This window comes from Scyliorhinus canicula, chromosome 3 (genome assembly GCF_902713615.1).
Source record: "Scyliorhinus canicula chromosome 3, sScyCan1.1, whole genome shotgun sequence".
In the NCBI taxonomy this organism is placed as follows: Eukaryota; Metazoa; Chordata; class Chondrichthyes; order Carcharhiniformes; family Scyliorhinidae; genus Scyliorhinus; species Scyliorhinus canicula.
In genome coordinates, this window is record NC_052148.1 from 4709853 (window position 1) to 4731682 (window position 21830).

A 21830-nucleotide genomic window follows, 5' to 3' on the forward strand; every position below is an offset into this window, starting at 1 on the left:
GTGTAGCCCTGATGCTGTGGGCCTCTCCATGGATCAAGGGGCCCCCAACGTCCATTGAAGGTTGCCCTCCTGCATACAACCCAAATCCTGCCCATCCCTCCTCTGTCAGACCCCCCCGATCAGACCCCCCATCAGACCCCCCATCAAACCCCCCATCAGACCCCCCACCAGGCCCCCCATCAGGCCCCCCATCAAACCCCCCATCAGACCCCCCATCAGATCCCCCATCAGACCCCCATCAAACCCCCCCATCAGACCCACGATCAGACCCCCCTATCAGACCCCCCATCAAACCCCCCATCAGACCCCCCATCAGGCCTCCCATCAAACCCCCCATCAAACCCCCCCATCAGACCACCTGTATCAAATCCCCCCTATCAGACCCCCCCCGATCAGACCCCCCCTATCAAACCCCCAATCAAACCCCCCATCAGACCCCCCTATCAAACCCCCCATCAAACCCACCATCAGACCCACCATCAGACCCCCCCCTATCAAACCCCCCATCAAACCCCCAATCAAACCCCCCATCAAACCCCCCATTAAACCCACCATCAGACCCCCCCTATAAAACCCCCCCCTATCAAACCCCCCCTATCAAACCCCCCCTATCAAACCCCCCCCATCAGACCCCCCATCAGACCCCTCCCATCAGACCCCCCTCATCAGACCCCTCATCAGACCCCCCCTATCAGACCCCCCCTATCAGACCCCCCCTATCAGACCGCCCCCATCAGACCCCCCCTATCAGACCTCCCCCCATCAGACCCCCCCCCTATCAGACCCCCCCTATCAGACCCCACCTATCAGACCCCTCCTATCAGACCCCCCTATCAGACCCCCCCTATTAGACCACCCTATCAGACCCCCACATCGGACGCCCCTATCAGACCCCCCCTATCAGACGCCCCTATCAGACCCCCCCCTTATCAGACCCCTCGATCAGAAAACCCAATCAGACAACCATATCAGAGACCCTCCCATATCCAGGAACCCACATATCACACACCCCTACATATCATAGACTCCCCCATCAGACCCCCCAATCTGAATGCCCCATCACATTCCCCTATCAGACCCCTTAATCAGACCCCCCCCCATCCGAATGCCCATCAAACCACCGTACCAGACATACCTCCCTTGAGGCCACACATATTCGCAGACCCTACATCAGAGCCCCTCCCCTATCAGAGTCCACCTGCCCATCACAAACCGTCACCCCATATCAGAGTGTGTTGTTAAAATTAATTCGAGTTGCAATGGATTATTCCTCCCTGTTTTATTCAAATAGTAAAAGTTAGTCTATTGAGCCAGTGTTCCATTATGGAATCTTTCTGGAACAGTAACACTCCTATTCCTTTTCCCAATCTCTCTCCTGATCCTTTCCCAGTCTCTCTCCTGATCACATTCCCAATCTCTCTCCTGATCCTTTCCCAACCTCTCTCCTGAGGGCATCCGTCGCCCCCCCTCTCTGCACGCCGCTGCCCCCAAACCCCCCCCCCCCGATGCCGCACCCCCCCCCGATGCCGCAACCCCCCCCCGGATGCCGCAACCCCCCCCCGGATGCCCCTCCCCCGATGCCGCAACCCCCTCTGATGCCACAACCCCCCCCCGATGCCGCAACCCACCCCCCGATGCCACAACCCCACCCCCGATGCCGCAACCCCCCCCGATGCCGCAACCCACCCCCCGATGCCGCAACCCCCCCCCGATGCAGCAACCCCCCCCGATGCCGCAACCCACCCCCCGATGCTGCAACCCACCCCCCGATGCCGCAACCCACCCCCCCATGCCGCAACCCACCCCCCCACCCCCCGATGCCGCAACCCACCCCCCCCCCCCCCCCGATGCCGCAACCCACCCCCCGACACTGAACGACGTCAACCATCATCAATGGTTGACGCCGTTTTAAAGCAACTGTGATTTTTGCCGACGTGACCCGTGGCCACGTCGGCGGGACTTCGCATCCGGGCCGGAGATTTGTGGAAACTAAAAAAAAAATGAAATCCCGCCGGCGCCAGCTGTTTTCAGAGGCTGCCGGCGGGATTTGCACAGCGCCGGTTTTTGGCCGGTCAGAGATTTAAAAACCCTGCGGGAGCGGGAATAACGCCGCTGCCGGCCGATTCTCCGACCCTGCGTGGGGTCGGAGAATCCCGCCCCTGATCACATTCCCAATCTCTTGACTGATCACATTCCCAGTCTCCTGATCACATTCCCATTCTCTCTAATGATCCTTTCCCAGTCTCTCTCTGGATTCTTTCCCAGTCTCTCTCCTGATCCATTCCAGTCTCTCTCCTGATCACATTCCCAGTCTCTGCTGATCCTTTCCCAGTCTCTCTCCTAATCACATTCCCAGTCTCCCTCCTGATCACACTCCCAGTCTCTCTCCTGATCCTTTCCCAGTCTCTCTCCTGATCCATTCCCAGTCTCTCTCCTGATCACATACCCATTCTCTCTCCTGATCACATTCCCAGTCTCTCTCCTGATCTTTTCCCAGTCTCTCTCCTGATGCAATCCCAGTCTGTCTCCTGATCACATACCCAGTCTCTCTCCTGATCACATTCCCAGTCTCTCTCCTGATCTTTTCCCAGCCTCTCTCCTGATCCAGTTCCAGTCTGTGTCCTGATCACATACCCAGTCTCTCTCCTGATCACATTCCCAGTCTCTGCTGATCCTTTCCCAGTCTCTCTCGTGATCACATTCCCAGTCTCTCTCCTGATCCTTTGCCAGTTTCTCTCCTGATCCTCTCCCAGTCTCTCTCGTGATCACATTCCCAGTCTCTCTCCTGATCCATTCCCAGTCTCTCTCCTGATCACATTCCCAGTCTGTCTCCTGATCCTCTCCCAGTCTCTCTCCTGATCCATTCCCATTCTCTCTCCTGATCACATTCCCAGTCTCTCTCTTGATTCTTTCCCAGTATCTCTCCTGATCCATTCCAGTCTCTTTCCTGATCACATTCCATTCTCTCTCCTGATCTTTTCCCAGTCTCTCTCCTGATCCATTCCCAGTCTCTCTCCTGATCACATTCCCAGTCTCTGCTGATCCTTTCCCAGTCTCTCTCCTAATCACATTCCCAGTCTCTCTCCTGATCACATTCCCAGTCTGTCTCCTGATCCTTTCCCAGTCTCTCTCCTGATCACATTCCCATTCTCTCTCCTGATCCTTTCCCAGTCTCTCTCCTGATCCTTTACCAGTCTCTCTCCTGATCACATTCCCAGTCTCTCTCCTGATCCTTTCCCAGTCTCTCTCCTGATCACATTCCCAGTCTCTGCTGATCCTTTCCCAGTCTCTCTCCTGATCACATTCCCTATCTCTGCTGATCCTTTCCCAGTCTCTCTCCTTATCACACTCCCAGTTTGTCTCCTGATTGTTTCCCAGTCTCTCTCCTGATCACATTCCCAGCCTGTTTCCTGATCCTTTCCTTGTCTGTCTCCTGATCCTCTCCCAGTCTTTCTCCTGATCACATTCCCAGTCACTCTCCTGATCCTTTCCCCGTCTCTCTCCTGATCACATTCCTCGACTCTCTTCTGATTACATTCCCAGTCTGTCTCCTCATCCTTTGCCCGTCTCTCTCCTGATCACATTCCCAGTCTCTCTCCTGATCACAGTCCCAGCCTGTCTCCTTATCCTTTCCGAATCTATCTCCTCATCCTTTCCCAGACTCTCTCCTAATCAGATTCCAAGTCTCTCTCCTGATCCTTTCCCAGTCTCTCTCCTGACCCTCTCCAAGTCTCTCTCCTGATCCATTCCCAGTCTGTGTCCTGATCCTCTCCCAGTCTCTCTCCTGATCAAATTCCAGTCTCTCTCCTGATCCTTTCACAGTCTCTCTCCTGATACTATCCCAGTCTCTCTGCTGATCACATTCCCAGACTCTCTGCTGATCACATTCCCAGTCTGTCTCCTGATCCTTTCCCAGACTCTCTCCTGATACTCTCCCAGTCTCTCTCCTGATCCATTCCCAGTCTCTCTCCCCATCCATTCCTAGTCTCTATCCTGATCCATTCTCAGTCTCCCTCCTGATCCTCTCCCAGTCTCTCTCCTGATCACATTCCCAGTCCCTCTCCTGATGCTTTCCCAGTCTCTCTCCTGATACTCTACCAGTCTCTCTCCTGATCCATTCCCAGTTTCTCTCCTGATCCATTCCCAGTTTCGCTCCTGATCCTCTCCCAGTCTCTCTCTTGATCACATTCCCAGTCTGTTTCCTGAACCTTTCCTAGTCTGTCTCCTGATCCTTTCCCAGTCTCTCTCCTGATCACATTCCCAGTCTCGCTGCTGATCCTTTCCCCATCTCTCTCCTGATCACATTCCCAATCTCTCTCCTGATCACACTCCCAGATTATCCCCTGATCCATTCTCAGTCTGTCTCCTGATCGATTCCCAGTCTCTCTCCTGATCCATTCCCAGTCTCTCTCCTGATCATATTCCCAGTCTCTCGACTGATCACATTCCCAGTCTGTCTCCTGATCCATTCCCAGTCTCTCTCCTGATCATATTCCCAGTCTCTCTCCTGATCACATTCCCAGTCTCCTGATCACATTCCCAGTCTCTCTCCTGATCCTTTCCAAGTCTATCTCCTGATCACACTCCCATTCCCTCTCCTGATTCTTTCCCACTCTCTCTCTTGATTCTTTCCCAGTCTCTCTCCTGATCCATTCCAGTCACACACCTGACCCTTTCCCAGTCTCTCTCCTGATTCTTTCCCAGTCTCGCTCCTGATCACATACCCAGTCTCTCTCCTGATCACATTCCTAGTCTCTCTCCTGATCTTTTCCCAGTCTCTCTCCTGATCCATTCCCAGTCTGTCTCCTGATCACATACCCAGTCTCTCTCCTGATCACATTCCCAGTGCCTGCTGATCCTTTCCCAGTCTCTATCCTAATCACATTCCCAGTATCTCTCCTGATCACACTCCCAGTCACTATCCTGATCCTTTGCCAGTTTCTCTCCTGATCCTCACCCAGTCTCTCTCCTGATCCTTTCCCAGTCTCTCTCTTGATCACATTCCCAATCTGTTTCCTGATCCTTTCCCAATCTCTCTCCTGATCACACTCCCAGATTACCCCCTGATCCATTCTCAGTCTGTCTCCTGATCCATTCCCAGTCTCTCTCCTGATCCATTCCCAGTGCCTGCTTATCCTTTCCCAGTCTCTATCCTAATCACATTCCCAGTCTCTCTCCTGATCACATTCCCAGTCTCTCTCCTGATCCTTTCCAAGTCTATCTCCTGATCCATTCCAGTCACACACCTGACCCTTTCTCAGTCTCTCTCCTGATTCTTTCCCAGTCTCTCTCCTGATCACATACCCAGTCTCTCTCCTGATCACATTCCCAGTCTCTCTCCTGATCTTTTCCCAGTCTCTCTCCTGATCCATTCCCAGTCTGTCTCCTGATCACATACCCAGTCTCTCTCTTGATCACATTCCCAGTGCCTGCTTATCCTTTCCCAGACTCTATCCTAATCACATTCCCAGTCTCTCTCCTGATCCATTCCAGTCTCTCTCCTGATCACATTCCAGTCTCTCTCCTGATTCTTTCCCAGTCTCTCTCCTGATACTTTCCCAGTCTCTCTCCTGATCCTTTCCCAGTCTCTCTCCTGATCACATTCCCAGTCTCTCTCCTGATCCTTTCCCAGTCTCTCTCCTGATCACATTCCCAGTCTGTCTCCTGATCCATTCCCAGTTTCTCTCCTGATCCTACCCCAGTCTCTCTACTGATCACATTCCCAGTCTTTGTCCTGCTCCGTTCCCAGTCTCTCTCCTGATCACATTCCCAGTCTCTCTCCTGATCACATTCCAGTCTCTCTCCTGATCACATTCCAGTCTCTCTCCTGATCACATTACCAAATCTCTCTCCAGATCCTTTCCCAGTCTCCCTCCTAATCACATTCCCAGTCTCTCTCCTAATCACATTCCCAGTCTCTCTCCTGATAACATTCCCAGTCTGTCTCCTGATCCTTTCCAAGTCTCTCTACTGATTCTTTCCAAATCTATCTCCTGATCCTTCCCAAGTCTCTCTCCAGATCACATTCCCAGTCTGTCACCTGATCCTTTCCCAGTCTCTCTCCTGATCACATTCCCAGCCTGTCTCCTGATCCTTTCCCAGTCTCTCTCCTGATCACATTCCCAGTCTCTCTCCTGATCACATTCCCAGTCTCTCTCCTGATCACATTCCCAGTCTCTCACCTGATCACATTCCCAGTCTGTCTCCTGATCCTTTCCCAGTCTGTCTCCTGATCCTCTCCCAGTCTCTCTCCTGATCACATTCCCAGTCTCTCTACTGATCACATTCCCAGTCTGTCTCCTGCTCTGTTCCCAGTCTCTCTCCTGATCACATTCCCAGTCTCTCTCCTGATACTTTCCCAGACTCCCTCCTGATTACATTCCCAATCTGTCTCCTCATCCTTTCCCAGTCTCTCTCCTGATCCTTTCCCAGTCTCTCTCCTGATCATATTCCCAATCTGTCCCCTGATCCTTTCCCAGTCTCTCTCCTTACCACATTCCTAGTCGGCCTCCTGATCCTTTCCCAATCTATCTTCTGATCACATTCCCAGTCTGTCTCCTGATCACATTCCCAGTCTGTCTCCTGATCACATTCCCAGTCTCTCTCCTGATCCTTTCCCAATCTCTCTCCTAATCACATTCCCTGTCTCTCTCCTGATCACATACAAATCTCCAGATCCAATCCCAGTCTTTCTCCCGATCCTTTCCCAGTCTCTCTCCTGATCACATTCCCAATCTGTCCCCTGATCCTTTCCCAATCTATCTCCTGATCCTTTCCCAGACTCTCTCCTGATCTCGTTCCCAGTCTCTCTCTTGATTCTTTCCCAGTCTGTCCTGATCCTCTCCCAGTCTCTGTCCTGATCCATTCCCAGTCTGTCTCCTGATCACACTCCCAGTCTGTCTCCTGACGCTTTCCCAGTCTCTGTCCTGATCCTCTCCCATTCTCTCTCCTGATCACATTCCCAGTCTCTCTCCTGATCACATTCCCACTCTCTCTCCTGATCACATTCCCAGTCTCTCTCCTGATCCTTTCCCAAATCTCCCTCCTGATCCTTTCCCAGTCGCTCTCCTGATCCTCTCCCTGTCTCTCTCCTGATCCTCTCCCAGTCTCTCTCCTGATCACATTCCCAGTCTCTCTCCTGATCACATTCCCACTCTCTCTCCTGATCCTTTCCCAATCTCTCTCCTGATCACATTCCCAGTCTCTCTCCTGATCACATACAAATCTCCTGATCCTTTCCCAGTCTTTCTCCTGATCCTTTCCAGTGTCTCTCCTGATCACCTTCCCAATCTGTCCCCGGATCCTTTTCCAGTCTCTCTCCTGATCACATTCCTAGTCTGTCTCCTGATCCTTTCACAATCTATCTCCTGATCCTTTCCCAGACTCTCTCCTGATCTCGTTCCCAGTCTCTCTCTTGATTCTTTCCCAGTCTCTCCTGATCCTCTCCCAGTCTCTCTCCTGATCCATTCCCAGTCTGTCTCCTGATCACACTCCCAGTCTGTCTCCTGGCCCTTTCCCAGTCTCTCTCCTGATCCGCTCCCCGTCTCTCTCCTGATCACATTCCCTGTCTCTCTCCTGATCACATTCCCAGTCTCTCTCCTGATCCTTTCCCAATCTCTCTCCTGATCCTTTCCCAATCTCTCTCCTGATCCTTTCCCAATCTCTCTCCTGATAACATTCCGTGTCTCTGTCCTGATTTTTTCCCAGTCTCTTTCCTGATCACATTCCCAGTCTCTCTCCTGATCACATTCCAGTCTCTCTCCTGATCCTTTCCCAAATCTCCCTCCTGATCCATTCCCAGTCTCTCTGCTAATCACATTCCCAGTCTCTCTCCTAATCACATTCCCAGTCTCTCTCCTATAGCATTCCCAGTCTGTCTCCTGATCCTTTCCCAGTCTCTCTCCTGATAACATTCCCAGTCTGATTCCTGATCACATTCCCAGTCTCTCTCCTGATCACATTCCCAGTCTCTCTCCTGATCCTTTCCCAAATCTCCCTCCTGATCCTTTCCCAGTCGCTCTCCTGATCCTCTCCCAGTCTCTCTCCTGATCACATTCCCAGTCTCTCTCCTGATCACATACAAATCTCCTGATCCTTTCCCAGTCTTTCTCCTGATCCTTTCCCAGTCTCTCTCCTGATCGCATTCCCAGTCTGTCTCCTGATCCTTTCCCAGTCTCTCTCCTGATAACATTCCCAGTCTGATTCCTGATCCTTTCCAAGTCTCTCTCCTGATTCTTTCCCAATCTATCTCGTGATCCTTTCCCAGTATCTCTCCTGATTCTTTCCCAATCTATCTCGTGATCCTTTCCCAGTATCTCTCCTGATCACATTCCCAGTCTCACTTCTGATCACATTCCCAGTCTGTCTCCTGATCCTTTCCATGTCTCTCTCCAGATTCTTTCCCAATCTCTCTCCTGATCCTTTCCCAATCTCTCTCCTGATCCTCTCCCAGTCTCTCTCCTGATCACATTCCCAGTTTGTTTCCTGATCCCTTCCTAGTCTGTCTCCTGATCCTTTCCCAGTCTCTCCACTGATCACATTCCCAGTCTCCTCATCACATTCCCAGTCTCTCTCCTGATCCTTTCACAGTCTCTCTCCTGATCCTCTCCCAGTCTCTCTCCTGATCACATTCCCAGTCTCTCTCCTGATCACATTCCCAGTCTCTCTCCTGATCACATACCAGTCTCCTGATCCTTTCCCAGTCTTTCTCCTGATCCTTTCCCAGTGTCTCTCCTGATCACATTCCCAATCTGTCCCCGGATCCTTTTCCAGTCTCTCTCCTGATCACATTCCTAGTCTGTCTCCTGATACTTTCCCAATCTATCTCCTGATCCTTTCCCAGACTCTCTCCTGATCTCGTTCCCAGTCTCTCTCTTGATTCTTTCCCAGTCTCTCTCCTGATCCATTCCAGTCTGTCTCCTGATCCTCTCCCAGTCTCTCTCCTGATCACATTCCCAGTCTCTCTCCTGATCACATACCCAGTCTCTCTTTTGATCACATTCCCAGTCTCTCTGCTCATCCTTTCCCTGTCTCTCTCCTGATCCATTCCCAGTCTGTCTCTTGATCATCTCCCAGTCTCTCTCCTGATCCTCTCCCAGTCTCTCTCCTGATCACATTCCTAGTCTTTCTCCTGATCACATTTCCAGTTTGTCTCCTGATCACATTTCCAGTTTGTCTCCTGATCTTTTCCCAGTTTCTCTCCTGATCCTTTCCCAGTCTCTTCTGATCCTTTCCCAGTCTCTCTCTTGAACCAATTCCCAGTCTCTCTTCTGATCCATTCCCAACCCCTTCCTGATTCTTTCCCAGTTTGTCTCCTGACCCAATATCCATCTCTCTCTTGGCCCCGTTCCTTGGTCTCTCCCTTGATCTTGTTCAACCAGTCTTTCTCCTGATCCAGTCATCACAATCTCACACTGATCCAATCCCAAATCCCTCTCCTGATCCCGTCCCCAGTCTCTCTCATGATCCATTCCTCAGTCTCTCGGGGTACAGGCTCCTAGCTCCTTGAAGGTGGAATCGCAGGTGGGCAGGGTGGTGAAGAAGGCATTCAGCGTGCTGGGTTTTATTGGTCAGAATATTGAATACAGGAGTTGGGACGTCTTGCTGAAATTGTACAAGACATTGGTAAGAACACACATGGAATACTGTGTTCAGTTCTGGTCACCCTATTATAGGAAGGATATTGTTAAACTAGAAAGAGTTCAGAAGAGATTTACGAGAATGCTACCAGGACTTGATGGTTTGAGTTATAAGGAGAGGCTGGATAGGCTGGGACTTTTTTCCCTGGAGCGTCGGAGGCTTCGGGGTGAACTTATAGAGGTCTAGAAAATAATGAAGAACATAGATAAGGTGGATAACCACCATCTTTTCCCAAAGGTAAGGATAGAACTAGAGGGCACATGTTGAAGGTGAGAGGGGAGAGATACAAAAGAGATCAGAGGGCAAATTTTTTCACACAGGGTGGTGAGTGTCTGGAACGAGCTGCCAGAGGCAGTGGGAGAGGTGGGTACAATTGTTTCCTTTAAAAAGCAGTTAGACAGTTACATGGGCAGGGTGGGTATAGAAGGATATGGGCCAAATGCGGGCAAGTGGGACTAACTTAGTGATAGAAACTGGGCCGCATGGACAGGCTGGGCCGAAGGGCCTGTTTCCATGCTGTAAACATCTATGACTCTCTTGTCAAAGTCCTTCTGGAAATCTCTATAAATCACATCCACTGGATCTCCTTTGTCTAACTTTCTTGTTACCTCCTCAAAGAACTCTAACAGATTTGTCAGACACGACCTCACCTTGATGAAGCCGTGCTGACTCAGTCCTATTTTACCATGCACTTCCAAGTACTCTGCGATCTAATCTTTAATAATGGACTCTAAATTCTTACCAATGACCGAAGTCAGGCTAACCGTCCTATAATTTCCCGTCTTCTGCCTCCCTTCTTAAACAGTGATGTTACATTCGCCACTTTCCCTTCCTGCCTCCAGTGATTCCTGAAAGATCATCACTAATGCCTCCACAATCTCCTCTGCTATCTCTTTTAGGACCCTGGGGTGTAGTCCATCCGATCCAAGTGATTTATCCACCTTCAGATCTTTCAGATTCCCCAGAACCTTCTCTTTAGTGATGGCCACTGCACTCACCTCTGTCCCCTGGTTCTCCTGGAGCTCTGGCATCCCATTGGTGTCTTCCACCATGAAGAATGACGCAAAATAACTATTCAGTACCTCTGCCATTTCTTTGTTTTCTGTTATTACTTCTCCAGCCACCTTTTCTAATGGAGCAATATCTATTTTTGCCTCTCTCTTACCTTTTATATATTGAAAAAAATCTCTTTGTGTCTTCCTTTATTTTAATAACTAGCTTGCACTCATACTTCATTTTCTCCCCCCTAACATCTTGCTTTTTTAGTTGTCCTCTGCTCGCTTTTAAAGGGTTCCCAATCCTCTGGCTTCCCACTAATCCTCGCCACTTTGTATGCTTTTTCTTTTGCTTTTATGCTGTCCTTGACTTCCGTCGTCAGCCATGGATGCCTTGTCCTCCCCTTACCATGTTTCCTCCTCCTTGCGATGAATTTCTGTTGTGCCTCCTGAATAACCCCCAAAATCCTGCCATTGCTGTTCCACTGTCTTCCCTGCTGGGCTCCTTTTCCAATCAGCTCTGACCAGCTCCTCCCTCATGTCTTTGTAGTTACCCTTATTTAATTGTAATACCGTTACATCTGTTTCCAGCTTCTCCCTCTCAAACTGCTGGGTATAGAACATAGAATATGGAATATTACAGCGCAGTACAGGCCCTTCGGCCCTCGATGTTGCGCCGACCAGTGAAACCCCTCTAAAACCCATGTACACTATTCCCTTATCATCCATATGCCTATCCAATGACCATTTGAATGCGTTTAGTGTTGGCAAGTCCACTACAGTTGCAGTCAGGGCATAACACGCCCTCACTCAGTTGGGGCGCTTGATAGTTACAAGGAAGCGAGGAAGGATCTAAAGAGAGAGCTAAGACGAGCAAGGAGGGGACATGAGAAGTCTTTGGCAGGTAGGATCAAGGAAAACCCAAAAGCTTTCTATAGCATTGTCAGGAATAAAAGAATGACTAGGGTAAGAGTAGGGCCAGTCAAGGACAGTGGTGGGAAGTTGTGTGTGGAGGCTGAGGAGATAAGCGAGATACTAAATGAATACTTTTCGTCAGTATTCACTCAGGAAAAAGATAATGTTGTGGAGGAGAATGCTGAGACCCAGGCTATTAGAATAGATGGCATTGAGGTGCGTAGGGAAGAAGTGTTGGCAATTCTGGACAAGGTGAAAATAGATAAGTCCCCGGGGCCTGATGGGATTTATCCTAGGATTCTCTGGGAAGCCAGGGAAGAGATTGCTGAGCCTTTGGCTTTGATTTTTTTGTCATCATTGGCTACAGGAATAGTGCCAGAGGACTGGAGGGTAGCAAATGTGGTGCCTTTGTTCAAGAAGGGGAGTAGAGATAACCCCGGTAACTATAGGCCGGTGAGCCTCACGTCTGTTGTGGGTAAAGTCTTGGAGAGGATTATAAGAGATACGATTTATAATCATCTAGATAGGAATAATATGATTAAGGATAGTCAGCATGGTTTTGTGAAGGGTAGATCATGCCTCACAAACTTTATCGAGTTCTTTGAGAAGGTGATTGAACAGGTAGACGAGGGTAGAGCGGTTGATGTGGTGTATATGGATTTCAGTAAAGCGTTTGATAAGGTTCCCCACGGTCGGCTATTGCAGAAAATACGGAGGCTGGTGATTGAGGGTGATTTAGAGATGTGGATCAGAAATTAGCTAGTTGAAAGAAGACAGAGGGTGGTGGTTGATGGCAAATGTTCAGAATGGAGTTCAGTTACGAGTGGCGTACCACAAGGATCTGTTCTGGGGCCGTTGCTGTTTGTCATTTTTATAAATGACCTAGAGGAGGGCACAGAAGGTTGGGTGAGTAAATTTACAGACGACACTAAAGTCGGTGGAGTTGTAGACAGTGTGGAAGGATGTTGCAGGTTACAGAGGGACATAGATAAGCTGCAGAGCTGGGCTGAGAGGTGGCAAATGGAGTTTAATGTAGAGAAGTGTAAGGTGATTCACTTTGGAAAGAAAAACAGGAATGCGGAATATTTGGCTAATGGTAAAATTCTTGGCAGTGTGGATGAGCAGAGGGATCTCGGTGTCCATATACATAGATCCCTGAAAGTTGCCACCCAGGTTGATAGGGTTGTGAAGAAGTCCTATAGTGTGTTGGCCTTTATTGGTAGAGGGATTGAGTTCCGGAGCCATGAGGTCTTGTTGCAGCTGTACAAAACTCTGGTACGGCCGCATTTGGAGTATTGCGTACAGTTCTTGTCGCCTCATTATAGGAAGGACGTGGAAACTTTGGAACGGGTGCAGAGGAGATTTACCAGGATGTTGCCTGGTATGGAGGGAAAATCTTATGAGGAAAGGCTGATGGACTTGAGGTTGTTCTCGTTAGAGAGAAGAAGGTTAAGAGGTGACTTAATAGAGGCATACAAAATGATCAGAGGGTTACATAGGGTGGACAGCGAGAGCCTTCTCCCGCGGATGGAGGTAGAACATAGAACATAGAACACTACAGCGCAGTACGGGCCCTTCGGCCCTCGATGTTGCGCCGACCTGTGAAACCATCTGAAGCCTATCTGACCTACACTATTTCATTTTCATCCATATGTCTATCCAGTGACCACTTAAATGCCCTTAACGTTGGCGAGTCTACTACTGTTGCAGGCAGGGCGTTCCACACCCCTACTACTCTCTGAGTAAAGAAACTGCCTCTGACATCTGTCCTATATCTATCACCCCTCAATTTAAAGCTATGTCCCCTTGTGTTGGTCATCACCATCCGAGGAAAAAGACTCTCACTGTCCACCCCATCTAACCCTCTGACTATCTTATATGTCTCTATTAAGTCACCTCTGAGCCTTCTCCGCTCTAACGAAAACAACCTCAATTCCCTGAGCCTTTCCTCGTAAGACCTTCCCTCCATACCAGGCAACATCCTAGTAAATCTCCTCTGAACCCTTTCCAAAGCTTCCACATCCTTCCTATAATGTGGTGACCAGAACTGCACGCAGTACTCCAGGTGCGGCCGCACCAGAGTTATGTACAGCTGCAGCATGACCTTGTGGTTCCAAAACTCAATCCCCCTGCTTATAAAAGCTAGCACACCATATGCCTTCTTAACAGCCCAATTAACCTGGGTGGCAACTTTCAGGGATTTATGTACCTGGATGCCGAGATCTCTCTGTTCATCTGCACTACCAAAAATCTTTCCATTAGCCCAGTACTCTGCATTCCTGTTACTCCTTCCAAAGTGAACCATCTCACACTTTTCCGCATTAAACTCCATCTGCCACTTCTCAGCCCAGCTCTACAGCTTATCTATGTCCCTCTGTATCCTATAACATCCTTCAGCACTATCCACAACTTCACCGACCTTCGTGTCATCTGCAAATTTACTAACCCATCCTTCTACACCCTCTTCCAGGTCATTTATAAAAATGACAAACAGCAGTGGCCCCAAAACAGATCCTTGCGGTACACCACTAGTAACTGAACTCCAGGATGAACATTTGCCATCAACCACCACCCTCTGTCTTCTTTCAGCCTGCCAATTACTGATCCAAACCGCTAAATCACCTTCAATTCCATACTTCCTTATTTTCTGCAATAGCCTACCGTGGGGAACCTTATCAAACGCCTTACTGAAATCCATATACACCACATCAACAGCTTTACCCTGATCCACCTGTTTGGTCATCTTCTCAAAAAACTCAATAAGGTTTGTGAGGCATGACCTACCCTTCACAAAACCGTGTTTACTATCGCTAATCAACTTGTTCTTTTCAAGGTGATTATAAACCCTGTCTCTTATAACCTTTTCCAACATTTTGCCCATAACCGAAGTAAGGCTCACAGGTCTATAATTACCAGGGTTGTCTCTACTCCCCTTCTTGAACAAGGGGACAACATTTGCTATCCTCCAGTCTTCCGGCACTATTCCTGTCGACAAAGACGACATAAAGATCAAGGACAAAGGCTCTGCAATCTCCTCCCTGGCTTCCCAGAGAATCCTAGGATAAATCCCATCTGGCCCAGGGGACTTATCTATTTTGACATTTTCCAAAATTGCTAACACCTCCTCCTTTTGAACCTCAATTCCATCTAGCCTGGTCGACTGAACCTGAGTGTTCTCCTCGACAACATTGTCTTTCTCCAGTGTAAACACTGACGAAAAATATCCATTTAACGCTTCCCCTATCTCCTCTGATTCCACACACAACTTTCCACTACTATCCTTGATTGGCCCTAATCTTACTCTAGTCATTCTTTTGTTCCTGATATACCTATAGAAAGCCTTAGGGTTTTCCTTGATCCTATCCGCCAACGACTTTTCGTGTCCTCTCCTCGCTCTTCTTAACTCTCCCTTTAGGTCCTTCCTGACTAATGTGTAACTCTCAAGTGCCCTAACTGAGCCTTCATGTCTCATCCTAACATAAGCCTTCTTCTTCCTCTTGACAAGTGCTTCAACTTCCTTAGTAAACCACGGTTCCCTTGCTTAACAACTTACTCCCTGCCTGACAGGTACATACTTATCAAGGACACGCAGTAGCTGTTCCTTGAAAAAGCTCCACATTTCGATTGTACCCATCCCCTGCAGTTTCCTTCCTCATCCTATACATCCTAAATCTTGCCGAATCGCACCATAATTGCCTTTCCCCCAGCTATAATTCTTGCCTTGCGGTATATACCTATCCCTGCCCATTGCTAAAGTAAACATAACCGAGTTGTGATCACTATCACCAAAGTGCTCACCTACATCTAAATCTAACACCTGGCCGGGTTCATTACCCAGTACCAAATCCAATGTGGCCTCGCCCCTTTTTGGCCTGTCTACATACTGTGTCAGAAAACCCTCCTGCACACACTGCACAAAAACTGACCCATCTATAGAACTCGAACTATAGTATTTCCAGTCAATATTTGGAAAGTTAAAGTCCCCCATAACAACTACCCTGTTACTCTCGCTCCTGTCGAGAATCATCTTTGCAATCCTTTCCTCTACATCTCTGGAACTATCCAGAGGTCTAAAGACAACTCCCAACAGGGTGACCTCTCCTCTACTGTTCCTAACCTCGGCCCATACTACCTCAGTAGACGAGTCCTCAAGCGTCCTTTCTACCGCCGTAATACTTTGCTTCATTAACAATGCCACACCCCCCCCTCTTTTACCACCTTCTCTGTTCTTACAGAAACATCTAAATCCTGGAACCTGCAACAACCATTCCTGTCCCTGCTCTACCCATGTCTCCGAAATCGCCACAACATCGAGATCCCAGGTACCAACCCATGCTGCAAGCTCACCCACCTTATTCCGGATGGCTAGCACGAGGGGACATAGCCTTAAATTGAGGGGTAATAGATATAGGACAGACGTCAGAGGTAGGTTTTTTACGCAAAGAGTGGTGAGGCCGTGGAATGCCCTACCTGCAACAGTCGTGAACTCGCCAACATTGAGGGCATTTAAAAGTTTATTGGATAAGCGTATGGATGATAATGGCATAGTGTAGGTTAGATGGCCTTTAGTTTTTGACTTCCCATGTCGGTGCAACATCGTGGGCCGAAGGGCCTGTACTGGGCTGTATCGTTCTATGTTCTATTACTACTCTCTGAGTAAAGAACCTACCTCTGAAATCTGTCCTATATCTATCTCCCCTCAATTTAAAGCTATGTCCCCTCGGGCTAGACATCATCATCCGAGGAAAAGGCTCTTACTGTCCATTCTATCTAATCCTCTGATCATCTTGTATGCCTCAATTAAATCACCTCTTAACCTTCTTCTCTCTCACGAAAACAGCCTCAAGTCCCTCAGCTTTCCTCATAAGATCTTCCCTTCATACCAGGCAACATCCTGGTAAATCTCCTCTGCACCCTTTCCAATGCTTCCACATCCTTCCAATAATGCGGCGACCAGAATTGCACACAATACTCCAAATGCGGCCGCACCAGAGTTATGTACAACTGCAACATGACCTCATGGCTCCGAAACACAATTCCTCTACCAATAAAAGCTAACACACCGTACGCCTTCTTAACAACCCTCTCAACCTGGCTGGCAACTTTCAGGGATCTATGTACATGGACACCGAGATCTCTCTGCTCATCCACACTACCAAGAATCTTACCATTAGCCCAGTACTCTGTCTTCCTGTTATTCCTTCCGAAATGAATCACCTCACACTTCATAAAACCGTGTTGACTATCTCTAATCAAATTATTCCTTTCCAGATGATTATACATCCTATCTCTTATAAACCTTTCCAAGACTTTGCCCACAACAGAAGTAAGGCTCACTGGTCTATAGTTACCGGGGTTGTCTCTACTCCCCTTCTTGAACAAGGGGACAACATTTGCTATCCTCCAGTCTTCTGGCACTATTCCTGAAGACAAAGATGACTTAAAGATCAAAGCCAAAGGCTCAGCAATCTCCTCCATAGCTTCCCAGAGAATCCGAGGATAAATCCCATCCGGCCCAGGGGACTTATCTATTTTAACACTTTCCAGAATCGCTAACACCTCCTCCTTTTGAACCTCAAGCCCTTCTAGTCCAGTAGCCTGTATCTCAGTATTCTCCCCGACAACATTGTCTTTTTCCTGTGTGAATACTGATGAAAAATACTCATTTAGCACCTCTCCTATCTCATTGGACTCCACGCATAACTTCCCACTACTGTCCTTGACTGGCCCTACTCTTACCCTCGTCATTCTTTTATTCCTGTCATATCTATAGAAAGCTTTAGGGTTATCCTTGATCCTACCTGCCAAAGACTTCTCATGTCCTCGCTTGGCTCTTCTTAGCTCTCTCTTTAGATCCTTCCTTGCTAACTTGTAACTCTCAAGCACCCTAACTGAACCATCGTGTCTCATCTTTACATAAGCCTCCTTCTTCCTCTTGACAAGTGTTTCAACTGCTTTCGTAAACCATGGTTCCCTCGCTCGACCACTTCCTCCCTGCCTGACAGGTACATACTTATGAAGGACACGCAGTAGCTGTTCCTTGAACATGCTCCACATTTCCATTGTGCCCATCCCCTGCAGTTTTCCTCTCCAGCCGATGCATCCTCAGTCTTGCCTCATCGCATCATAATTGCCTTTCCCCCAGATATGACTCTTGCCTTGCGGTATATACCTATCCCTTTCCATCACTAAAGTAAAAGTAATTGGTCACTATCACCAAAGTGCTCACCTACCTCTAAATCTAACACCTGTCCTGGTTCATTACCCAATATGAACCCTGGGTATATTCATATTATGGTCATTGCTCCTTCAGGGTTCCTTCACCTCAAGGTCCCTAATCAAGTCTGCCTCATTGCACATCACCAAATCCAGAATTGCCTGTTCCCTAGTCAGCTCTGTCACAAGCTGCTCCAAAGAAACATTCCCAATTCCCCAGTCTCTATCCCGGTCCACTCCCCATTCACAGCCTCAGCTACATATTGTGACTGTTTTAGAAGTTGGCGGTTTGTGGGAAGCCTTGTTGTAGCTCTGGGATTTCTTACCGAATACCACAGGTCATATTTGGTGCTGGAGAGTATAAACTTGGTTTCTGACACACAATCCCTTCCTTTGCCAAAATCTTCGAGGCAACATAGGTCATAACTGCCAGCGTCAATATGGGCACAATGATTGATGGGCCAAGTTTATCTTTATCTGGGGGAAAGAAGAGAAATAGGTCAGGCATTCCCAACATTCCCAATGATACGACACAAGCATCAGTTCATTCATAAGATTTCTCCTGTAATTAGGCAATGGTCTGCAGGTAGTTGCTGATCATTGACTTGTGTCGTGCAATCCCTTGGGCCAAACAGGAATGTATTGCCAATGCCACAAGTCTAAAACTGATTATACTGAGCCGATCTGACACAATCTGTGAAAGAGATCTGTGAGAGGGACTGTGACCCTTTATCAAAACTGAGAAGAGATTGAAATGTAAATGGGTTTGAGAAAGTTTGTTTTTAAAAATCCTTTCATGGGTTGTGAGCGTCACTGGCTGGACCAGCATTTGTTGCCCACCCCTCATTGCTCTTAAACTGAGTGGTTTGCTCGGCCGTTTCTGAGGGTATTTCAGAGTCAGCCACATTGCTGTGGATCTGGAGTCACATGTAGGCCAGACCAGGTCAGGATGGCAGATTTCCTTCCCCAAAGGACATGTGTGAACCAGATGGGCTTTTTACAACAATTGATGGTAGTTTCTTGGTGACATCCTAACAACATGGACTGCAGCGGCTCAAGAAGGCAGCTCACCACCACCTTCTCAAGGGCAATTAGAGGTGGCAATAAATGCTGGCCTAACCAGCAAAGCCCATATTGATTGAGTGAATTTTAAAATATGAAACAACAGGCCTATGTACCTGGAATGGCGGGTCTAGCATATGAGGAACGGCCGGCGTTCCTGGGATTGTATTCATTGGAGTTCAGAAGGTTAAGGGGAGATCTAATAGAAACTTACAAGATAATACATGGCTTAGAAAGGATGGACGCAAAGAAACTGTTTCCGTTAGGCGAGGAGCCGAGGACCCGTGGGCACAGCCTTAGAATTAGAGGGGGTAAATTCAAAACAGAAATGCGGAGACATTTCTTCAGCCAGAGAGTGGTGGGCCTGTGGAATTCATTGCCGCAGAGTGCGGTGGAGGCCGGGACGCTAAATGGCTTCAAGGCAGAGATAGATAAATTCTTGATGTCGCGAGGAATTAAGGGCTATGGGGAGAATGCTGGGAGGTGGAGTTGAAATGCCCATCAGCCATGATTGAATGGCGGAGTGGACTCGATGGGCCGAATGGCCTTACTTCCACTCCTATGTCTTATGGTCTTATGGACATTGTATCTGTAAAGTTCCATCAGCAGTTTTCTGGCTCTGTAATTCTTTTGATTCATTCCTTGATAACGTGTATCAAGTGAATGTCTCATGGTGCAGTTTATACTTGTGTCTCGTTACCTCAGCTTTCAGACATGGATTACCATTAAGCATTGATTTTATACATATTTTGTCTAGATTTCATGTCTGAAATAACTAATTTCTGATCAGTTTATGGCTGTGTGCCACTTTGTACTGTTAAATAACTGTTCCAACCACTAGCAGCCATGACAAAACATACGCTAAAAGACTGTTCCCATAACCAAAACATATTTTTGGAAAATATTGATTGCGCTGGAGAACTCTACAGGATGTCTCTACACCAATCGGTTTTTTGCGCACATTATGTCCAAATGATAATCGCTGAGACTCTCCGTGTCAAATAAGTGGACAAAGAGATCATCTTCTGTTTTTTAAAATTTATTTATGAGATGTGAGGAGCGCTGGTTCGGCCAGCAGTTATTACTCATCCCTCATTGACCTTCGGAAGGTGGTGGTGAGCTGCCTTCTTAAACCGCTGCAGTCCTTGAGGTATAGGTACACCTACTGTGCTGTTAGGGAGGGAGTTCCAGGATGTTTGCCCAGCGGCAGTGAAGCAATGACGATACATTTCCAAGTCAGGGTGGTGGGTCTCTCGGAGGGAAACCCTCAAGTGATGGGGTTCCCAGGTATCTGTTGCTCTTGTCCTTCTAGATGGTAGTGATTGTGGGTCTGGAAGTGTCTGAAGAACCTTGGTCAGTTACTGCAGTTCATCTTGTGGATGGTACACAAGGCTGCCACTGTTTGCTGTTGGTGGGGGTTTGAATGCTTGTGGAAGGTGGAGCAATCAAGCGGGACTGCTTTGTCCAGGATGGTGTTGAGTTTCTTGAGCGTTGTTGGAGCTGCACTCATCCAGGCAAGTGGAGAGTATTCCATCTCATGGTTCCTCTCATCTTAGTATAAAATCATAAAAATTAATGCAGGCAGTGACTAGTGGGGTACCGCAGGGATCTGTGCTGGAACCCTAACTGTTCACATTATATATTAATGAGGTAACTAAATGCATTGTCTCCAGATTTGCAAATGATTTGCAGTTGGGTGGGAGGGTGAGCTGTGAGGAGGATGCAGAGATAGTTCATCAGGATTTGTACAGGATGAGTGAGTGGGTACATGCATGGCAGATGCAGTATAATGTGGATAAATGTGAGGTTATCCGCTTCGGGAGCAAAAAGAAGAAAGCAGATTGTTATTTGAATGGGTGTACATTGAGAGAGGCGGATACTCAGCGAGACCTTGGTGTCCTCGTGCATCAGTCGCTGAAAGTAAGTGTGCAGGTACAGCAGGCAGTAAAGAAGATAAATGGTATGTTGGCCTCTATAGCGAGAGGATTTGAGTACAGGAATAGAGATGTTTTACTGCAATTGTACAGGGCATTGGTGAGGCCACACCTGGAGTATTGTGTGCAGTTTTGGTGTCCCTATCTGAGGAAGGATGTTCTTGCTATGGAGGGAGAGCAGCGAAGGTTTACCAGGCTGATTCCTGGGATGGCGGGACTGTCATATGAGGAGAGACTAAGTCGGTTGGGATTGTGTTCATTGGAATTTAGAAGAGTGAGAGGGGATCTCAGAGAAATTTATAAAACATTTTAGAAACTTAAAATTCTAACAGGATTAGAGACGGTAGATTCAGAAAGAGTTTGAGGAAAAGGGGTAAACCTTTTCGGACTGAGGTGAGGAGAAAGTTCTTCACCCAGTGAGTGATATATCTGTGGAATTCATTATCACAAAAATAGTTGGTCTCAAAACATTGTGTAATTTCAAGAATAAATTAGATATCGCTCTTGGAACTAAAGGGATCAAGAGATATGGGGGTCGGTGGGATCAGTGTATCAAACTTGATGATTTAGGGCTGGTTTAGCACAGTGAGCTAAACAGCTGGCTTGTAATACAGAACAAGGCCAGCAGCGTGGGTTCAATTCCCGTACCAGCCTCCCCGAACAGGTGCCAGAATGTGGCTTTTCACAGTAACTCCATTGAAGCCTACTCGTGACAATAAATGATTATTATATTGGTATTATTAGCCATGATCATAATGAATGGCCTTCTCCTGCTTCTATTTTCTATGTTTATTTCTAAGTATGAATAGCTGGGATGCAAGTACTGATCTTTGTGGTACCCCACCAGCCACAGGCTGCCGATGAGAGAATGACCCATTTATTCCTACTCTCTGTTTTTGCCGGTTAGCCAATCTTCAGCCTGTGACAGTATGTTCCCTCCTATCACATGTGCTTTTATTTTGCTAATTAAACTTCTGTGAGGGACTTCTGAAAATCCAAACATATCACAACAATCGACTCTCCTTTATCAATTCGGTTCGTAACATTGTTACAACACCTGGGTGAGTGC

General features: G+C 48.0%; 1 protein-coding gene across 1 annotated transcript in view; it reads right to left on the reverse strand.

Moving 5' to 3' along the window:
• The window catches only part of LOC119963790, a 1053439-nt gene that overhangs the window by 13918 nt on the left and 1017691 nt on the right, over window positions 1–21830 (reverse strand). Inside the window, exon 139 of the mRNA XM_038793076.1 lies at window positions 18092–18242. Coding sequence (XP_038649004.1) covers window positions 18092–18242 — 151 coding nt within the window. The remainder of the gene's footprint in view (window positions 1–18091; window positions 18243–21830) is intronic.